The sequence below is a fragment of the Prinia subflava genome, chromosome 17, assembly GCF_021018805.1.
Source record: "Prinia subflava isolate CZ2003 ecotype Zambia chromosome 17, Cam_Psub_1.2, whole genome shotgun sequence".
Classification (NCBI taxonomy): Eukaryota; Metazoa; Chordata; class Aves; order Passeriformes; family Cisticolidae; genus Prinia; species Prinia subflava.
The window spans coordinates 13,755,222-13,775,856 of record NC_086263.1 but is presented as its reverse complement, the minus strand read 5'-3'; the positions used below and the strand labels follow the sequence as shown (position 1 = coordinate 13,775,856).

Sequence of the window (20,635 nt, the reverse complement as noted above, 5' to 3'; positions counted from 1 at the left end):
CATAGAGCCTTACTATTCTGGCTCACAGCACTTCTTTAATGGCTTTTTAAAAATCTTTTACACTCATAATACTCCGAGGTTCTGCAGGCACGGACTGGATTGTGTCACAGAGGTGAGCACTGCTGCTGCACTGGGTGATCACATCACTCTGCTTTTCAGAATCCCTTCCATTAGCAGGAGCTTGGACATGAGCACCAGTTCCAGACATTGCAGAGTCACCTGATGTCCCTCATCCTTCCCCTCCCCTTCCTTCAGCAAATCCAGGGTTATAAAGCATAAATAAATATCTATTCTGTATAAACAGAATTGTGCAGTCTCGATGCTGAAGCACTGAGCATTACAGGGGCTATTCCAGAGAGAAATTCTCCTCCTCTATGATTAAAAGGAGCTTTTTAAAGTAAGGAAAAGCCAACAAAGGTCTAAGTTTGCCTTCCTTTCCCCTTCCCAGGTGACCACTTACCCTTCACTGTCTAGCACATCCTTAATGCTTGCCTTGGTGATAATGGCATCATCACACTTGAACCACTGGTCCTTGTGCTGCCGGATGAAGCTGGTGTAATGCCCGCTCTCCAAGGTTCCCTGGTGATTAACTACTGCAAACAAGGAATACCTGGCACAGGAAACACACCGTGAGTGCGGGCATCAACAGGGGGAAACAACTTCAGACAGGCAGAGGCTTTTGTTCATGAACACACAGAGCAATGGTAAAGGATCTGATCCATCAGTGAAACACCGGCTTTAACACTGGCTGGGAAGAGTGGCCTTGCTCAGGGAAAAAAAGAAACATTTTTGTTTTCCTGTCTTGCTATTTCTGCAGCTCTGCAGTCTGGTGATCACTGTCAGCTTTACCAATACTGGCTACAAATCTGCTTCTAAACTAGATCAATATTCATGCATTCATATTCATATGCATCCTCATAGAAGAGGACCATGATTATCCAGTCTGACCTTCTACTTCCCTGATTCACTCTAGTGAACCAGAAAAAATGCATTTGAGGTATGGGGAAGGAGATAATCTTAGATATTTCTAATGATAAACTGCTGAACTGATTAACTGTCCCTAATCTGCAAAGCCTGTACTTGTTTTGAAGTACTGAATATATTCAGCCTTAACTTCAGCTCTCAGATGCTGCTGTGCATTTGTTTGAAAACTTGCAGGCCCACCTCTGTTCCAAGAAAGATACTGATAATCAAGTTGCTCTCATTTTCTTTTTCCTTTTTTTTTTTTTTTTTTTCTAAAGTGCAAGACTGAAGTCTTTGGCGCTTTTGTTCTAAGGTAAGATTTTGTTTCCAGTCTTAAATACACTAGTGGCTCTTTTTCAAACATTTTCCACTCTCTTTAACTCTTTCATAAAATGCTTCCCTCACACTTTGTGTGTGACACAAGGACAGCTACACAATGATAAAATAATCTCTCTAATCTCACTTGATACTGTCCTACTCAAGTTGAAAATTCACAGACCCCTTTTGACACAGTGCTGCCACAACAAGGCACCCATTCACTGACTGCCTGCAGAGCTCTGATTTAGAGCCACCCTCTCTAGGGGAGTCCTTGAATCCAGCTAGGATGGGCAGCACCCTTCAGCCCCAGCTGGAGCCTTCTGACATTGCCCCAGCTGTTCCCTGCACCCAGATCCCTGAGGAATCCAGATGTCTTTGCTCTCATTACCTAAATCTGTTTAATTTTTAGTATTTTCTCAAGTTAAGGCCCACATAGCACCTGCCTGGATGACACCTGCACTAAGACCTGGTTAGTTTGGTTTTACATCTTGGTGTGATTCCAGTTTCTTACTGAAACTTTTAGTGGCAAACCAAGTGCCTTGAATTTAAACACACAACAGCAGCAATGAAACTTGTAACCTTACTTAAGTGAAGAGGAAAGGTTTGTGTGACCATTTCTATTCCCATAAAGCAATGGATACTGGTTTCAATGACAGCCCCTTCACATTCCTGAGCAAGCCTCACACCAGTCCACCATTTATTCCGACTGGAATCATTACCTGACCAATAGACCACAGGATTATTGGGATATCTGCTCCTGACTTTGAGTGTCAGTGTTCTATCAGCTTTCTTTGGTCCTCTGGATCTCCCTTTGCCATTGCAATAGGAATATTTCAAGGAAACACCCATCCCTTGTAATAAATATTGTGACCACAGCATTTAATTTTGCCCACAGACCATTTGCTGGGGGAATCCCCCTCAGCTCTGGAAGGGCAGGAACTGCAGTGAGTGAAGCTTTATTTTACAACATTTCAGACTTCCTGGGCTGTCAGAAATGGAAATGCACTGGCACTGCAGGATGTAAAACAACACCATCTCCTTCTAGAAGGCAACCACGTTTCACAATAGGAGCCATGGAATCTTCACTTACTTATTATCATTGTTTAGACTGTCCGTCGGCTGCTGGTACTGCCCGTTCATTCTGCTCTCTTTACTGCAACACACACACACAAAAAATCCATCACTTCAAGCAGTGGCTTCCCAAAGCCAGGGAATTGCTCTGCCACCACACACAGCCCCTCTGCTGAATCCAGGTCCTCACTGCAAAGGGCTGATTAGGATGCTAAAGATGCTTTATTTGCTCTTACAGCAGTGCTGCATCACAAACACCATTTCTCCTCCTGTTCAGGGCTTCAGTGCTGCAAATGCACATCTGTTTACGTCAAATGTTTTATCCAAAAAGCTTAAAAACAGGTTAAGAAAAGATTTGTATTTGAAACCTGGGAAATTATCTAATTACATCAATCCTTTATCTTGTGATGGGTTAATCATCCTGGCTCTGACTTGTAAATTCATTTTGTGTTTTGACAGCAGCAATAGGATTATGCTGGTGAAATTCAGACTACTGCTGATTATCCCATCTCTATTCCATTATGTTGGATACCTTTCATCAGCAGAGCCTGTTCTATCCAGGGAGACTTCACCACAGAGGAACAAGGAAGTCTCAAAATCTCCAGAATATATTGGAATAAACTATATATTCTTAATATAACAGTATTTAACAGAGCTTCAGGGCTCTCCTTTCTCTCTTGGTAGAAGCATCTACTTTTTTCCCTGGAAAATGAGGAGTGCAGGCAAAGCTTGAAATTGTAAGTAGAATTTCAGCATCAAATAATCTCTCTGTTAAAAGATACCATGGTTTGGGGCTTTCTGCACTGCTTCAGATATAAATTAGATCTGAATATCCTCTTGCATATTTGCATGAATACCTGAAAAACACTTTTTAATTAAGCTGATTAAATTCCTTTCATGAAGGTGCATTGATATAAATGCCACGTTTTCCACAAACCTGGGAGGTGGGAGAAGTCTTGCTGTTTCTATTTTAATCTGGACTACGTTTTTGCTTCTTGCAGCATTCTCTAAACAGAAGTTGAAGGTACTAAACAAAAACCCCCAGATTTGCATATGTGCAGGAATAAAGAGGAAGGGTTTTTATAACTTCAGGAATAAAAGGGATATTAGATTAGGGATGAGGTTGGCTCTGATCTGCACAGGATGGAGGGTGGGTGGGCACTGAAGGAATGGGACCAAAGCAGGGATCTGAAGGAATGATGGATGTGGGTCTATCAATTTACTGAGCAACCAGAAACATAACACACATTAATTAAATTTAGAACTCCACCACAATGTTTAAATACAAATCCTTTTTAGGCACATGAAACTGAGCAGTTTATCTAAAAATGGGTTGACACAAGCTCATGGCAAAAGCACCACCACAGACACTGCTCTGGACCCTCAAGTGTGCTCCCTGTTTTGTGCTGAACTGGGACCAGCTCTGCTCAGGGTTTGGGGGTTTGGGACCCACCTGGAAGCCATGAAAGGTGTCATGTCCAGCTCCAGAGGGAACGAGACGTACGTAGTGATCTTCCGCCTCAGCTTGGCTGAGTGCTCAAACCGCTGCAGGCAAAGGCAAGAGGGATTTTCTTTAGAGAAAAGTTACATTTTGTATTTTTTATAAATGTCTGAAGCTTAGAAACGATAACATGAAAGCACGTTAGCAGTCACTACGCAGGGACAGCCTCAGATTTTTTCCTACCAGCTCTCTGGGAATGTCCATGTAAATAACAACACATTTCTACCAGGAAAATAAACCATTTGTGGGCTCAGTGTTAATACAGTATTAATTAGATTATTTACCTTGATATCTTTGCATACAAACTTATTCCCACTTGACATCAAAGAAAAAAATGATTAAACAGGGAGAGCACACTGAGGCTTTACCCAAAGCAGTGTTTGTTTGCACTGGGGCTGTTCAAACCCATGGCTGCTGCCTACCCTGGCTCACAGAACTGGTGATGAGAGTTTGCCTTCAGATTCACACTCTCAATCCATCCAATTATCCCAAGTGACAGGAGTCAAGCCTACACAGGAATACCCATTCAAATGATGGCAAAAAATGGAATATGCTAACAAAAAAAGCCTTGTCCCTCAGCCAAAAGGGGCCTGCAATACCCACCATCCTCTCCCCGTCTCCTTCATTGAATATTAAATGAAAATAGGAACAAATACCAGAAAGAGATGAATGAGTTTCTATTTAAAGGCAGCTTCCCTCTCCATTTCTCAGAAATTCTGCTCTATTTACACTTCAAGTTAATTATTTTCCAATTGTGATGCTGTAACAATTCCCTAGCAACAGATCCAGATGTGAAAAGCTGAGACTTCTGTAATTGTTATCTTTTGTATTTCTCTCTTGCATTAACCCACAAAATGAAATTTGCATTTTGCATAGACAGGACAACACAATCACTTAGGAAAAGTAATTTATTTTCCAAAAAATCTTCAGTCATTTGGGATAACACAAATACTGAACTAAGTATAGGAAAGGAGTGGAGCACATTCACCTTTACTTGTCTAAAGAGGAGAATCATGAAGGTCTATCCTGTCAGCTACTCTATAGCAATAAAAACCAAGCCCAAAATGGATGAAAAAATGTCCTTTGGGAAGATCAGAAACAGCCAAATTAAAACAAAGGAACTGTGCTTGTACCCAGTGCAGTCAGGCTGTGACATATTTATATATTTAACATGTGACATTGCACATCCTCATGGTCAATGCTGAAGATGCAGCTGAAGGAGCTGGTGGGGATGAACACCTGCAGGCATGAGTGTCCCAAAAGGAAATGCCTGGGAGTCAGAGGGGAAATCTTTCCATCTGTAACACCTTTTCCTAGAGGTAGCATCACTTTCCAAGGACCCTTTGCCTCCTGACACAGAATGACCTTCACCTGCTGTGACAGTGCTCCCTCCACACCACATTTCAGACAGAAATTGTGCAGGACTAAACCATCCAAGGGCCATTATCTGACATATAACTCACATGAGACCTGCTTTGGAAGTGTTTAAAATGTTTAAAACTCCATTGCAGTTGGAATACAATAATGTTTCTCCACTGATATCTGAACTTTTCCATGCTTTTCCTTCAATACAGTGGCAGTCTTTCAGTGAAAGTGTAAAAATTGTAGGATGAGGGAGTGTAACTGGAGGTTGGTTCAGGTTTTGGACCAGCCTTTCATTCTGTCTCTAGATTCAAGCTGGTTAAGTTCCCTCAGTCACACTGCAAAGCTCCATCAGAGAATGTAACACCATCTGAACAGAAAATCTAGCTGGGCAAGGCAAGATGTTCTTTATATTAATTTATATCATAAATGTTTATTCAGTGAAAGCCAGAAGACATATCCAAGAATTCAGCTCATCCTCTCAGAGAGGAAATCACATCCTCTGCTCTGTTTGCCCTCTGTGAACTTACTTTGAGATGAAAACAGGCCACAATGGGTAACTTCTTCATAGTGAGTTGTTTGGTAGATTCTTGGTAGCTATGGCAACCACTACATTTGATTTTGGCACTGCTTCCTAGATGTTCTGGCCTTGTAAACCTACAAAAAAATATTGAAAAGCAAAGGAATGCACAAAACAATCAGATGGGTTTTGACATGTGCTGGAAATGCTTTTACTTGTGGGCCACTAGCACCACAAGAGACAAGAATCAGTGGATTTTAAGTAATTTTGGAAAAGCCTACAATAAAACCATAATAATGTGAAGTGCTGTGGCTCAGATATTAAAATGGGATGTGGATCATTGCTCTAACTTGCACTGAAGTGAATCAGTGACTGAGAAAGGAGCTCAATTTTAGTTCATCTCCTACAGCAGAGCAACTCATTTTCATACAGAATGCAAAGAAAGACCTTTTGTTTTCAAACCCAAAAACATTGATATGGAAGACACTCTTCTGAACACTCTATTCTTCCTTGTAGCTCTCCAGGGCTGGGATCAAAGCTCTGAGATGGAAAGGCTTGTAAACACAAAGTTCTTTTCAAAATACAGATATCCTTCTAAAAAAAAATTTGTTGACAACTAGAAAAATCTCTTTCAAAATTTTCAGACAGAACTGCTCAAAGGAGCGATGGGAAGAGACCATTAGGGAACAAAGGAGTGCTCACAGAAAATGGACAACCTCGATGTTCTGACTACAAACTAAAGCAAAATCCCTCTTTTCCAGAAATTCAGCACAGACAGGCCAGGACCATGGACTTTCTTTTCTCAGTCCTCTCCTCCAACTTTAGAATTCCACAGGTCAAATCAACCATTTCCCCAGAGGCTGCCTTGTAACTAGAATTTTTGAGTTAAATATTTTGAAATATAGTTTAAAAATTTTCATTAATGCACATGAAGAACGTGAGGGCAACACAGTGTCAGTTTGTCCCTCACCCTCATTCTGACAGCAGCCTCCAGCACTAAATGACATCACAGCTTCCTAATTAATTAATGAGATTTCCTTTACCTGGTCTATGTGTCATCATTTTCTGGTTTGTTTTTCTTTTTTTTTTTTTTTTTTTTTTTTTGCTTTGTATTTGTTTTCCCTTAAGTCTTTAAAAAGGCTCATAAACTTGCTCTGATAGTTGTTTGTGCCCTTATCCTTCCATTTTTGTGTCACATTCCTGCTCAATCCTTCCTCCTTCAGGTCAACTTCAGCTCCATGGCCACACTGCCATGAAGTTACAGATCTCTTTTCTTGCTAACTCTTGGATAAAGACGTAGACCCATCCCCTTTATCCATCAGAGTTTAACTTCTTTCCAGAATCCATACTTCCTGCAGGTACTTTTGAGCCTGGATGTTTTTCCTTTCCTATCATCAACTTTGATTCTACTAATCTCTGGGTTGAAGAAAATCATCAAAATTCGACTGGTTTTGCCTCTTGATGTATTCCTGCATCAGCAATTTTTCATTTGTACTAATTCCTTCATTTCTTTAAAATTATTGATCTTAATGGTGTCAAGCAGATCAGAAATCAGGTGTTAGAGACTATGAATTTTTATTTCAGGAGGATTAGCTTTGCCCCAGGCTCCAGGTAATCTCTTCCTCAGGCAAACACCTGCATTTGCCACAAGAGAATGACTTTCAGATCTGCTGAAAGATCCAAATGAACTGTACACAAAGCCATAACCTTCTCCCCAGGTACCTGTTTCCAAGATGCCTAAGTGTCAGCCTCAGAATTACCTTTTCTTTTTGAAAGCTCCATTCCTTTAATCCTTAATGGCATCCCTGCAACTAAGCTGGCAGTAGCTGACTCTCAGCCGTGCTTACAGCAAAATCTGACTCCTACCTGGTGTTAGAATTTAGATAAATATTAAATGCAATGTAAATTCTTTTCACGTGCCTCCTCAGCCACCAGAACCAAAACCTAGAGATTTTGATCATGTAAAACCACACTGCCTGGCAGCAGCCAATGCAAAATTTGTTTTCTTCTTACATCATGTGGCAAAAGGCATTGAGTGTTTATTGTTGCTCTGAGCCTTCTTCACACAAAAATGACAAAAAAAATCCATAAAAACGCTGCTTGGGGACAGAGCTGTGCCACAGCATGGCTTTATCCCGGAGTTCAGAGCCACTGGAGAAGAAGATGAAGCCCCATTCCCCAGGCTGTGTCTGTGCAGGCCATACCTTCTCAAGCAGTCTGTGAGGGTGGTGGTGCCCGACACGTGGCTCTCCCCGTTCACCACGCTGCCGTCGCTGCCCGGACTCAGCGGCCAGAACGGGGTGGAAGAGCCTGGCAGATCCAGACTGATGTCCCAGAACGGGTCTATCGTCGTGGAAACGCCACTGTGGGGAGAGAAGGGTTCCACACGCCTTTAAAGGGAGCCAAAGGAAGGGTTTCTCTCTCGCTTTGGGGGGCACTGCAGGTATTTAATTTTAAGGGCTTTGGGATCTCCATCACCCCTAGAGGGCACTCAGAGATGACAGAAAATAGAGCAGCTCCAGTGTTGTCCCACAACTGATTGTTCCCCTGCTTATTTAAAAGCCCTGTGTTTGGGGAAATGTACCTGATGTACTAAATGCAAAATAAAAGTGCTGAAGACATTCTCCCACTCACTGGAGCCCTGAGACTCAAAGCAGAGCTGCTCTGAGACAGAGGCACTGCTGACCAGTATAAACCAGTTAACATCTGCAACAACACCTACGTGCCATCCAACTAGTTTAGAAGCTGGTCTTGTCTGCTCAAGACGTGGAAGATGATGCTTGAGCCTACCTCAAAAAAGAGAAGGCTTTTAAAATACTTTTGCTGTCCAGCACTGCACTGAATTCAGCTTTGCAGTTCCTCTCACCATCTCCTAAAGCCTTTGGGATTTGAGAGGCCAAAGAACAACTACACCAAGTAGCGGCTCGTGTTCTCCATCAGAGCTGTCTGAAGACAGCTGAAGATAAGCCAAGAGCCAGACTGTAGAAAAAGCTGCTCAAAATTTTAAGTGCTATTGACTCAAATCTTTTCGTCCAGCATCCACATTTAAAGAGAACTTCAGGGGTCTAAGCTCCTTGCTATGTTTATTTTTTGAGTTCTCCTCCCTTAAAACTAGTATCTTTCACTCTGCAATCTCATTAAGCCTTCAATATTCTACCTTCTTCCCCTGCTTCATTTGTGCAAAAGTTGTTAATTTTCAAAAAACTTCTTCTGTCAAAGTTTCATCAATGTTAATATTGTGTCCTAACAAATCAAGCTTTGCATTACTACATAAGGATTCTGTGGCCCTACCAGGCAAAGAACAAAATTTCCTATGTTTTCCTTACAGTAAATCTTCTGCAAATCCCTCCAGGAAACTGAGAATAAAAGCAGATTTAAACAAGCCCAGCCCATGTGCAGGACAGCAAGAATGCAAGGCAGAACAAAAAACAAGAACTCTGACTTCTGCACTATGGCAACACCAAACATCTCCAAAGAGAAGTCAGCTTGTTCCAGTACAGAGTAGAACAATAAATACCTTTTTCCAAGCTCTTCTAAAGGCTTTTTTTCTGGTACCTGAGATTACATTAGGCATCAGCCTCTTTGAAACCTCTCCTGATGATACATGAAGCTCCTGACCAAAGGAAAATGTGGTTCGCTATCACAATTTTCTTCAAATGTAGTTGCAATTATGTATTTTGAAATTCAAAGAGATCTTGGAAGTCTTTCTTTATGATCTTGGAAAACAACCCCCTTTTCCAGACTAACAAAATGTTTATGTGCATAAGCCTGTGGTGCTTTCCAGGCAGCTTTTTAGGTGTGTGACAGTTAACAGGTAATGGATTGCATTTAGCTGACAGAATTATAGAATCCCAGCATGGTTTGGTTGGAAGAGACCTTAAACATCATCTCATGCCAGCCCTTGCCATGGGCAGGGACACCTTCCACCAGACAAGGCTGCTCAGAGCTTCACCCAGCCTTGCACTGAACACTCCCAGGGATGGGGCAGCCACAGCTTCTCTGGGAAAGCTGTGCAGGTGCCTCCTGGTGCTGCACTTCCACAGTTCTTGTTTTTCTGGAGTTTTGCTGGTATTTATGGGTATTCAGGAGAGGAAAGGGGGTGCAGATTCCAATCAGAGCCCAGGATAAAGTGACTTACTGGCAGACTTGACAGGTAACATCCGACTGCAGTCCGCCTGTGAAGATTTGGTCTATGATGCAGTTACAGTGGTTGGGGTTGTTGGCCTTCTTCCCATTATCATCACCTGCAGGAATGCAAACACAGGCTCAGAAGTCAAAAATCCTCTGAGGGAACAGTGATTTGTCTTGGACTGTGTCTCCAGTAACTCTTTCTAACTAAAATTTATACTGCAAGTTCACAAGGATAATACAGAACCCTGCAAAAGTTTGCATTGAAGAAACATGATGGGAAACAAGATGGGAACTCCTTGAAAAATGTAGAAGATAATCAGAAGGCAACTAGAGGTGAAGCTTTAAGCCACAGCAGCTCTTAGCCAAACCCTTGCTCAGGGTATCTCCCTTTACAGAGGTTTGCTTTGCACTGCCTGGCATAAAGATCAGCTCCTAAGACAAATGAGTCGCCAAGGTGGCTCATGAAAATCAGTATTTAAACTTCACAGAGAGAAGAAACTTCAGCAAATGCTACTTTTTACTTCTATGCCAGTCAACTTCTGTGGGTAGAGTGAGGGAAGAAGGTTTGTTAAGAGCCACTTATCCCCAGCCTTTCAACATCAATATGCACCTTCCATGCAGGTTTTAATCGCTGGGAAAATGAAAGACGTCCTTATCTGAAATGAGGAGGTGATGCTGTGTCCTCCTCCAGCTTCTCCAGAGGCACAGCAATCCTCTGAGTGCCCCAGGGGCTCAGTGAACACATTCCCATCTTTCAGGCATCACACACTGTCACTGCAGGTCCCAGCAGTAAAGTGTCATTTTTAGAACTTGAGTGCTGAGATTAGGCCAATTCAGCCTTCTCACAATAACCAGAGTATTAAATAACCAAACACTTCTTCACACAGTTCTCAGCTTCAAAGCCTTCTCCCTGCATTCCCCACAGGTGAATGCAACCCTTCACCTTGGATGTCCACACTGTCCACTGCTTATTTTCCTTGGGTAGGACAGATGCACCTGCTCTTGCTTTGCCATCAGAGATGCACACAACAACTACTGCACATCATAAACTAATTATTTTTTAAGATACATCTCGAGATGTTTTCCCATCTCCTTCAACAGCAACTGCTACAACAGAACTAAGTTTGGACAGGTTTCCCAGTGTATTTAACTTACTGGGAAGTATTTGATTTCTGCAAGTGAAATGCTAAGATTGAAATACTCCTCAAATCTCAGCTATTTCTCAATTCCAATTATTTTCTACTCAAGAATGTCCAAAAATCCATCTGAAGAAATAAAGAGTTTCTAAAAGTAGGGCAATAGACCATTTTCTTGTGTCTAAGGTGCTCTAACTGGAGTTTTCTTGTAGCAGGAATAGATAGAATTATATTCTTTTTTTTCCAAGGAAGCTTTAGAATTATGTTGAAAAGCATTATATAATAATCTGGCAAAGGTTCCACCAGATACTAAGTGTGAAAAAGCAGTCATAGGTGATACCTACTAAGCTGCAATGGGCCACTTGAGTTAATTAGATTCTAAATGCCTCGGGAAAGTTCTCCCTCAGCTGTCGGATTTAGGCTTTAGAAACTTTTGTCTGAATTGCCAAGAATAGCACATTGTTTCCTTAAAAAGACTCTTGAAGAAAATGCTCTAAAATTAGATTTGAAGTGTACGAGGTTCAAGCTGGGGGTTATCACACCCGGTCTAAGGCATTTCTTGATGGGAATTTCAGCTAAATCTTACTGAACTTAAGAGCTTTTAAAGGGCTCAATTATGCTAAGCTAATGAAGAGGGCATACAGGATAGAGACTGTGCAAGGCATCCTTCACCTACAGAAAAAGCTTCACTTATTCACAAGCATTAAAGAAAAACAAAAATCCAAACAGAATTAACTGGGTTTTAGTTAAAACTCCAGTTTTCCTTTTTAAAGAATCCACATATCCTGGTAATCTCCCCATTTCAAGCATTGTCTCTGCTTTGTTTGGAGGGGGCAGAAGGAGAAAAGCAGCACTGAGAGCTTTTCCCTGGGCCACAGGCACCACCCCAGCTGGACACCTCCAGCAGAGTCATCTCCTCCTCCAGGGAGCACTGAGCTCTCCCTTTTCAATTAGACAAGTCAATTAGGATCAGTGATGAGAGGGGCTCAAATGAATATCCTGCAAGCTTGTTCCCAGCAAAACAGAAGGGCATTACCCACTCAACATTATTTCCCATGACATTTGGTTAGAGAGGAGGGAAAAAAGAGTAAGATTACCACCTACACACACTTGTCAATACGGAACAGATGCTGAGGGGAGCTATATTATGCAGCTGAGAACTAGAAGCTGCTAGATTGTTGTGCTCAAGTTAAGGTTCCCTTCAACATTTCTGTCTCCCAAATGAGGTTTTAATTTCAGGTATTTTTTCGGAGTTTAAATCCAGTCCAGGGAAATCAGCAGCTTCTAAGAATGGTCAGCATAAGACTAAAAGCAAATTTAAAAATACGTCAATGTACATGTTAATTATTATGAGAACGGCTGAAAATTGAGTTTAGGAGTTTAGACTCAAATTAAATGCAACTCTCAAAAAACCCCACACAGGTTACTACTGTGTCTGTGCAAGAACTAAGCATGTTAATCTGTGTTCAAATTAGGCATTTAATATACCACTAAAGGTAAATAATACACAGCAACAGTAAAAACAGCTACAGACAACATTTTTAGATTGCTTTTGCTTTTGATATAAAAATACAAGTTTTGCCTCAATCTTCCATTCTGTATTTTAGGTGAGAAAAGGGAAGTCAAGAACTGTCAGATTTTAAAAGGGGTGTTTATCAAAACAAGACATTAATGTTAATATTTCTGCTTTGCTTTGGTCCCTGGTGTTCTGAACAAGTGCTTGTTATTTCTGACAAAGCAGTGTACACAGAAATCTATACGGATCAGAGCAGATGACACGTTTTACAAGCATATGCTCTATCAATTACTAAGAATATCATACAGAATTCAGAGCAGGGCAGTGTTTTCCTCCCAAATCTCAGCACACCATTCTTTTTCTGGCTTCAGATTTGTTTTGCAGCACCCCTTGTGAAAGGTGAATGCAAAATGCTTCAAGAAATCCAAATAAGTGAGGAATAATCAGCTTTAAAGTACTAGTCTCCCTTTTTTAGACTACTGAATAAAGATTGAGATAAAACACAGGATTACTTTTATTTTTTATCTTGCTTTTTGAACCTCTGTGTACCAGTGCCCATCTCTGCCACAGTGAGTACAGAAACCCCACAGCCACTGATGTCACTGGACAGAACAAGGAGTTTTGACTTGATCCTTTTAAGAGAACATTAATTCTGGTCTGAGTTTCCCCAAGCTTGAAGACCTCTGAGACAAAGGTGGGGAACTAAAAAGTGTCTGCATGATTGGAACCTCACTGAGTGGGAGTTTGCAGAATTAGAACCCTGAATTTATCCAAGAGCACTGGGGATAAAGATGCATCTGTCATGTTGACTAAAAGCTGACTTAATGCTTTACAGGCTGGGCAGAAATACAGACTATTTATATTATTTTTTCCACCAAAATACTACTTTCCAGTTAGATCACCTGCCTCCAGCTGTTGAAATGAAAAAGTGATGCACAGGCAAGACACACTCGACCCCTTTTATTCAGCAATATTTTCTATTACTCCAGCAGCACAGAGGAGCCCTACTGAGGGTTCAGAATATGCACAGCTCAACCCAACAGTGACAGCACACCTCAGACAGATCAGGCAGATACCCTGGGCTTCCAAAACTCCACAGATGCCACTAAAACAAAGTATAGATTCAACCAGCATTTAAAACACCAACCCAATCAAAACAAAATTACCTGGGCCAGCCTGCCCACACAATCATCTCAGGGCAGTTACAGGATTACAAAACTTATCTTTACATGGAGGTCAAAATCACGAATCTTTCTTAATTTAGGTAGTGACAGATCAACAACAAATATTCACAGCTTTGTCTTCACTTGCATTAAGACACTTCCTAGACAGCTGAGTACATGGAATGGAAAAGGGATAAATGACTAATGACAGCCAAACAAACATCACTGGATATTTATACATAAGGAACACTTTCACTTACTTTGGTGCCTGAAGCCTTGGCTATCATGAATAATGTCCAAAAACTAGAGCAAAATTTCCCCCATGACTTCATTTTATTTCACTGTGTGTTAATTTTAAAACTTCATTACTATTGACTGGAAGCTTTAAAAGCTCTTTTCGTTCATTAAAATAAATATTTAATATTGGCAGGGGAGGTATTATTTGCTTATTGTAGCTGTAGGGCATATTCTCACTATTAGTAATAATATTTTTACATCTGCACACTTCACATGCAAGTGTGTCTGTGTGGATACACAAATGGGAAAACTTTCTCATTACATTGAAAACTAGTTTGTTCCAAATGTGGTTTTGCATGACTATACTTGAAATTCTGGTTTACATTAACTTGTTTGGTTCCCACACAACTGCTCAACCACTTATTTTAAATTACCTTGATGTGGTACAGATTATTTACTATGACTTAGTAAAAGCCTCTCTAGTTCTTCAGAAACAGAAATTTGAGAACCTGGCTGCAGAGATGTCAAGGAAGATATGTTAGAGAGAGTCTTCATTTAAAGTCAAACCACATCTTTTTTCTAAATCTTTTCAGATTCTTTATCAGTTTGAGAAGAGCTCAGGGACCTTTATTGTTGCAAGTTTTTCTCTTTATAATTCCGAGACACAAATACTACTTCATTAATTAATGAAGATGTGTGGAATATGAACATCTTATATCAGAGATGATGAAAAAAGCTTCAAGATTTGTTAGATCAGTGGTTCAGAAATTTACCAGGAACAAAGGAGTGCTTCTGTTTGCAGCTGAATTTATTCAGTCTTAAGAAGTGAGAAGTCAATATTTGGGTAGATTTTGTTCCCTACTGGATGTCCACACCAGCTGAATTTGGATTATTGAAATCCAGTTAGTGGTTGTCAAATGACAGATATTAATAACTACAAAGGAACTGCTCTGTGAAGTCCTGTCCTTAGGAATACTTTTTTTGGAGAAGATTCTTTTGGAGGATTATGGATGTGAACAAGTCCATGTGCTGCCATGCAGGGCTACCTCAGAGATAAAAGCAAGACTCACAATGGTTCAGAGAAGCAGCAGCAGCCTTCCCTTTGATAGTCCTCTGATAAGCCAAAAATCTAAACCCTAAGTGCTTTTTCCTAAGAGCATTTGAGCAAAGTTGAGTGCTTGTATCTTCTTTTTGGTAACTAAGGACTTTTTGTTTATTCTGTTAGTATCAACCCCACTACCTTTCTCTTGGAGGAACAGTAAAAATTTTGCTGCTGCAGTAAGTGAATCAAGCTAGAACAAACATTGGCAGATTGGGAAATTTTCAGTTCAGTTTGAGTTCAGCTAGCTAACAGATAATACACAATTTCATATGATGTTACAAAATCAAGACTTAGATATTTGATATCAAAAAGCATGGCACTGATTATTTTTATTGTATTGTACAATTACACATTGTTCTATACAGACTAATGAAACAAGATACCATAGCCACCCATTGCTTTTATTCACATTTCTGTAAGCAATTTGGTATCAGAAATACAGTAGAATCATATTTAAGCAGAATAATAGTATTAATTATTAAGACATAACCTCTCCCCTATGTTATTTGCATCAATCCCATGACACACTGAGTAAGAGTTCTAACTACTTCAAGTATAAATAGAATTAAAATGGCAATTTAAAAGAAAAGACAGTGACTCACAACCAATAAGAGAACATCATGATGGTGATTCAAACCAATGTACAGGCTTGTCTGCCTCTAACTCTTGGTACTTTTTGACAGCGGGAATGGTTTATTTAGCTAAAAATATTTTTAAGTCTACCAAATATTTTCAAAGTAATTTGCTAAGAGTGCTGTACTGGCACTAGACTTGAGAAGAGCAGGTTCTACCTCTTTTTTGATGCAATAATCCTTGTTGACTGGAGCCTCGGGACAAGCCTTACCTTTGCAGTGTCTGTGCAGCACATCTAATGCAGCAATGAGGAACTCGTGTGCATCTTGTTGCTCGTACCCTGCTAAATGCCGTGCGTGAGTCCATACCAGGTGCAATAACCTATATGGAATGTGAGGAGATCGGTGCCCAGAGTAAAACTGCTCAAAGCAAAGAGAAGGACACGACTGTTAACAACTTACACAGCCTCGGTGCATTGCAGTATTAAAAAGTTAAATGAGCGCAATTAGTTAAATCAATTTAAACCGTTTAATTCTGATGGCCTTAATAATAAAGGAGACAGACAGCTTTTGTCACAGACTACTGGAGAAGTGATCTCGGAACTGAGCAGCTCAGTTTTCTCCCCTGAAATTCCATCAATTTGTGATGGATTAGCCTGAAAAATGTGGGGGTGCAGGGAGTGGGGTAGACAGACATAAACATCACTCACAATTTGCTTACTGATACCACTGGCTTTTATTAAAATAGCCTGGGGAGGAAAGAAAGGGAAAAAAATCCTGCATTTCAAAAGGATCAGCAATTTCATTCACAAATTATGTGAATGAAATGCCCCCCCATATCAGAACAAACACTGAAGATGAGAATATTAGATGCTGACTGTGAGCCAATCCCTGACCCACGGCAGCTCTGCATCCAAATGCTGTGCACAGTCCAATTTTATGGAAAAATTTCCAAACAGGGCAGCAGCCTCATGCCAGTCCTGGCCTTTCACTGTAAAAGGCTTTAAAAACAACTTTATTGAGGCAGCTGTTTGCAGAGCTGAAGGTCCCCATTCAGCCAGCATCCCCCGAAGCCAGCTGCCATCACTGCTCCAGCAGGGTGTCCCTGCCTGGGAATCTGGTGCTGGACCAGCTCCTGCATCTGCTCCTTCATCTGCTTCAGTCCAAATCTGATGAGCTGGCTCCAGAGTGACTAAAACTGCCCCAGGTGATTTTGCCAGAAACACATTAGAGAGTGCACAGATGAATTATTCAGTCAGCACAGGCTGATGTGAAACGCTGCTGCTGCTGGGGGTGACACAGCTGAGGAGGGAGATCAGCACAGGGCAGGAGGACACTGCCCACAGAAACTTTTTTTAATTAAAAACCAGCCAGGTCCCACTTGAATAACCCAAACAAACAAAAAACCAAAAACAACCAACCCACTCCAAAAAACATGCCAAAGAAGCACCCATGCTAAAGGTCTTTGTTTCCCTGGGTTTGAGCCCTTCCCTTATCCCTGCACAGTTCCAAAAGCAAAGCAGGGATGTTGTGGTGTCCCTGCAGGAGTGAAAAAAGCCCCCAAAGAGCTTATTCACTTGACAGAGTAACATTTTATTTTTAATAAGTGAACATTTGTGAGTCATTTTGCCTTCCCTCACCTTTGGCAAAGGTATCTGCCAGTAAATGCTGCCTGCAACACCACAATTATGTTTTCCCAAGATCCTATCAAATCCATGGCAGTTCCTTTTCAGTTATTCTTCCCAAACAGAAGACAGTAAGTGGCAAATACACAGAACAGAAACAAGCTTTAAACCCCCAGCAGTATGTAATTCTCATCCTCATTGGAAAAGTGAGCTTCCTTCCCCAGCCCTGAGCTCCTCCCTGCACAGTCTCTGAGCATTTTATGTAAGTCCAAGCACAGGCACTGTGCTACAAACCTGCTGAGAGAAAACAATGTATTTTAACAGACAGGTTGGCAAAAGGCAGCACAATCTTCACCTAGTCCTCATATTGGTAGGGTTTTCTACATGGTTTTAGTGTATTTCCTCCCACAGAAATTTCTTCCTCACAAGCTCTGCTTTTCCCAAACAAGACCCTGCACCTCTGCAGCCAAACACCACAAAATGCTCCCAATAAATACAAAGATCAATAGTTAACTCTGATGCCAGGATGACACCGAGGGGCTGGAGCAGGAGCGTGGTAATTGAAATCTGCTGACGCAGCTGCTGCTCAACATAATTCAGGGAAGTGCAGCAATAAAACTTCCCTGTTCTGTCACTCCTTACAATTAGTCCCAGAGCTCTCCGGTCATTTTAACCACCAGCACTCCATGTAATTACTCCACTGCAGACACAAGAGCTGCCAGCAGATTTCTCTGCTGCCTCAGTAGGATGAGAAGGACCTGACATGAAGCTTTAGCAATTATTATCTCACAAAAAAATAAAAACTCGCCTGGTAAGAATGTGGGGTGGGGGAAAAGCTTCACTGCTCGAATAAATATTAAATAAAACAAAGAATCTGAGCACATTCAATAACAATATTTTAACTGGAATGTATAAAACATCCATCCCATCTCAGTCATTTCCTTGCTGCTGGGAAGAGCAGCCTATCAGAGCTGTTCCAATCCACAAAAAGGAAAAGAGTCCGTGTAAAGTCTTATTCCAATCTTCCAACTGAAGTGTGCAAACATAACCAATGATGTATTTGTAAGTCACCTTTAAAATACCTCAATGGCACAACTGTTCCAAACATAATTTAAACCTTTTTTTCTGTTTAAATTTGTTTTCAATTCAGCAGTATCAGTTGTTTTTATTGGAGAAAACTAGTTTGAGCAATTTCAAAGTGCTGGGTAATACACTGCTTAATTGTTGTTCCAGGAAACAGAAAGGGAGCAGGGGGAGAAAGGAACAAACCAACCAGGATTCAAAGCCTCCATTCTTACACACAGCCCAAGTAAAAGTAATTTTGCTTTTCCACTTAAAACACTTGCTGCTGTATTCTAGAAAGAATCTGTGGGGGATTTAGAAGACTATAGCCTTTGCAATTTGCATTATTGTTACCAAAGATACAGACACCAGTGAGGTCTTAAAACAAAACAAGACCCCACTGTACACATCTGTACTTCTTTCTCCTCCTCCTGCTAAAAACATGCACAGAAGTTTCTCCATTATGTGAATAAACAGATAAATTTGATTTATCCTGCAAATGTATCCACTAAACAGTCTCTGAGCTCTGTAATTATAAGTTTATAGGCAGAAATCCTGTACTAGGTTCAAGTCCAATTTGAGAAGTCAAAAACTCCTCTTGGAAGTTGGTTCTCAGTAAAGACTTCAAATTTTCTGGCAATTAACAATGGATGAAAGGACTGGGCAGCACATGGGACACATGCAGGAGAACACCTTCTGGAGGTTTCCCAAAGAACAAGGGTCCAAAGAATCACAAAATACTTTTTGCTCGCATGAACTCTTTATGTTCGAAACTTATTTCAGGGAAAAGGTTTTACTAAATCAGCACAAATTCTGTATTTTCCATGACAAAATGCAAGCCTTCTGTCTATGTAAAGAGCCTTAACTGCATTTTTTCCCTTCTCTTGTACCTTTGTTGTAACTTATTTTATACATAAGTCACCTCAACAGTAGCATCTTTGGATCTCAAAGCCATAAATCATCTCCTCCTTTTCCCTCTTGGTCCTCCCTTCTCAACTCTTCCCGTGCTTGTGCTGTGCACTGTGAAAGGCTCTCCAGGATGAGTAATGATGGGAAAAAGAAGGGTTTGTTCCTTCCATCTCTGAGTGGATGCACTGCATTCTGCTCTACTCCCAGGTATTTTTACTTTTCCGGTCACAGAGCACATGAGGCACAGATCTCCTAATCCTGCCTTCCTGAGTGGTCATTCTGGAAAGGATCTGGATGAACCTCAGGGTGTGGACCATCCTGAAATTCATTTTCATTGGGGAAGCAAAACTACAACACAAACATCAGTAGGTAAAAAGGAGTGCACCAACCCTTTCAGTCAAAAGGCTCAATGGGATTCTGTGTGTTCTATCTTCCCTCTGTCCAACTTCACCACTATCTGTTACTCTCAGATCCTTTTCATTCCTTTTCTTATTCAGTGTAAGACATGTCATTATTCTATTGAGAAATGAGTTTCATGTAGCACAAATGAGAATGTTAATTGATGCAGTCAGATATTTTTAAAACAAACTGAGCTCAATGCTTGGTGTGTCTGCCAGAAAAGCTACCAGGAAAAAACCACTTCAGTCCTGAGAGCCATTTGATTACTCCCCTCCAACCTACTTCAAGGTGGAAGAACTTTGTAGGTTCCTATTTATCACAGAGAAATCACTCAACCTATACAACTACACAAACTTAAACAAAACACAAGTGGGATGGGTAGCTTCTGTTTAAGAGGCAAAAGGGCAAAACTTGCTTATTTATATACAGTAAGTTTTATTTAATGTTCCAAACAGTCTTGCTCTTTCTCCTGGAGAGCTCCCGCTCAGGCACTCAGCAGATCCCCTGGCATTCCATTTGCCTAAGATCACACCTTCAGAAAAGAAGGGTGGAGGGCAGATGAAATGAACCCTTGCCCTGATTGTTTGTCCCTGGGTAAGATGATTTGGGATAACCACACCAGTTAATCCCAGTGGGAAAGCTATGTGGAAACAAGACAGAACCTGAATCAAAGTTTCCCTGGTAATTCAATTACAAAGGAATTCTTAACCATAGCACTGAGATCTCCTGGTTTGCTTTCCTTTGCTCAGAATCTTCATTGGAACCACTGCACAGAGCTGGGACATGAAACATAACCAGTCTGCTCCAAAAAATGCAAGATTTTCATTTTAATTCTGAATACAAAGAAATTCAAACTCACTGGGAACAGAACTGCACAATGGGTGTTGACAGAGGCAGTAAGGTATTTACTGCTTGTGAGTTAAAATATACTGAGTTGGTTACAGACCCAACAGCTTTGCTTAGGAGGATTAAGCTCCAGTTCTACTTCAAGGAGGTTGAGTCATTTTCTGTGTCCTCCCACAGCACATGGCTGCAGTATTTAATGTGA

At 40.9% G+C, this 20,635-nt stretch overlaps 1 protein-coding gene across 4 annotated transcripts in view; it reads right to left on the bottom strand.

Annotated features, from left to right (window-relative positions):
• USP22 (ubiquitin specific peptidase 22) overlaps nt 1-20,635 on the bottom strand; it is an 89,454-nt gene that overhangs the window by 2,076 nt on the left and 66,743 nt on the right. For all 4 annotated transcript variants that reach the window (XM_063414811.1, XM_063414812.1, XM_063414813.1 and 1 more), the window contains 7 exons: nt 15,865-16,012; nt 9,874-9,979; nt 7,940-8,098; nt 5,746-5,872; nt 3,806-3,897; nt 2,372-2,434; nt 461-610 (listed from right to left, as the gene is read on the bottom strand). In XM_063414811.1, the coding sequence (XP_063270881.1) occupies nt 461-610; nt 2,372-2,434; nt 3,806-3,897; nt 5,746-5,872; nt 7,940-8,098; nt 9,874-9,979; nt 15,865-16,012 (845 nt within the window). The remainder of the gene's footprint in view (nt 1-460; nt 611-2,371; nt 2,435-3,805; nt 3,898-5,745; nt 5,873-7,939; nt 8,099-9,873; nt 9,980-15,864; nt 16,013-20,635) is intronic.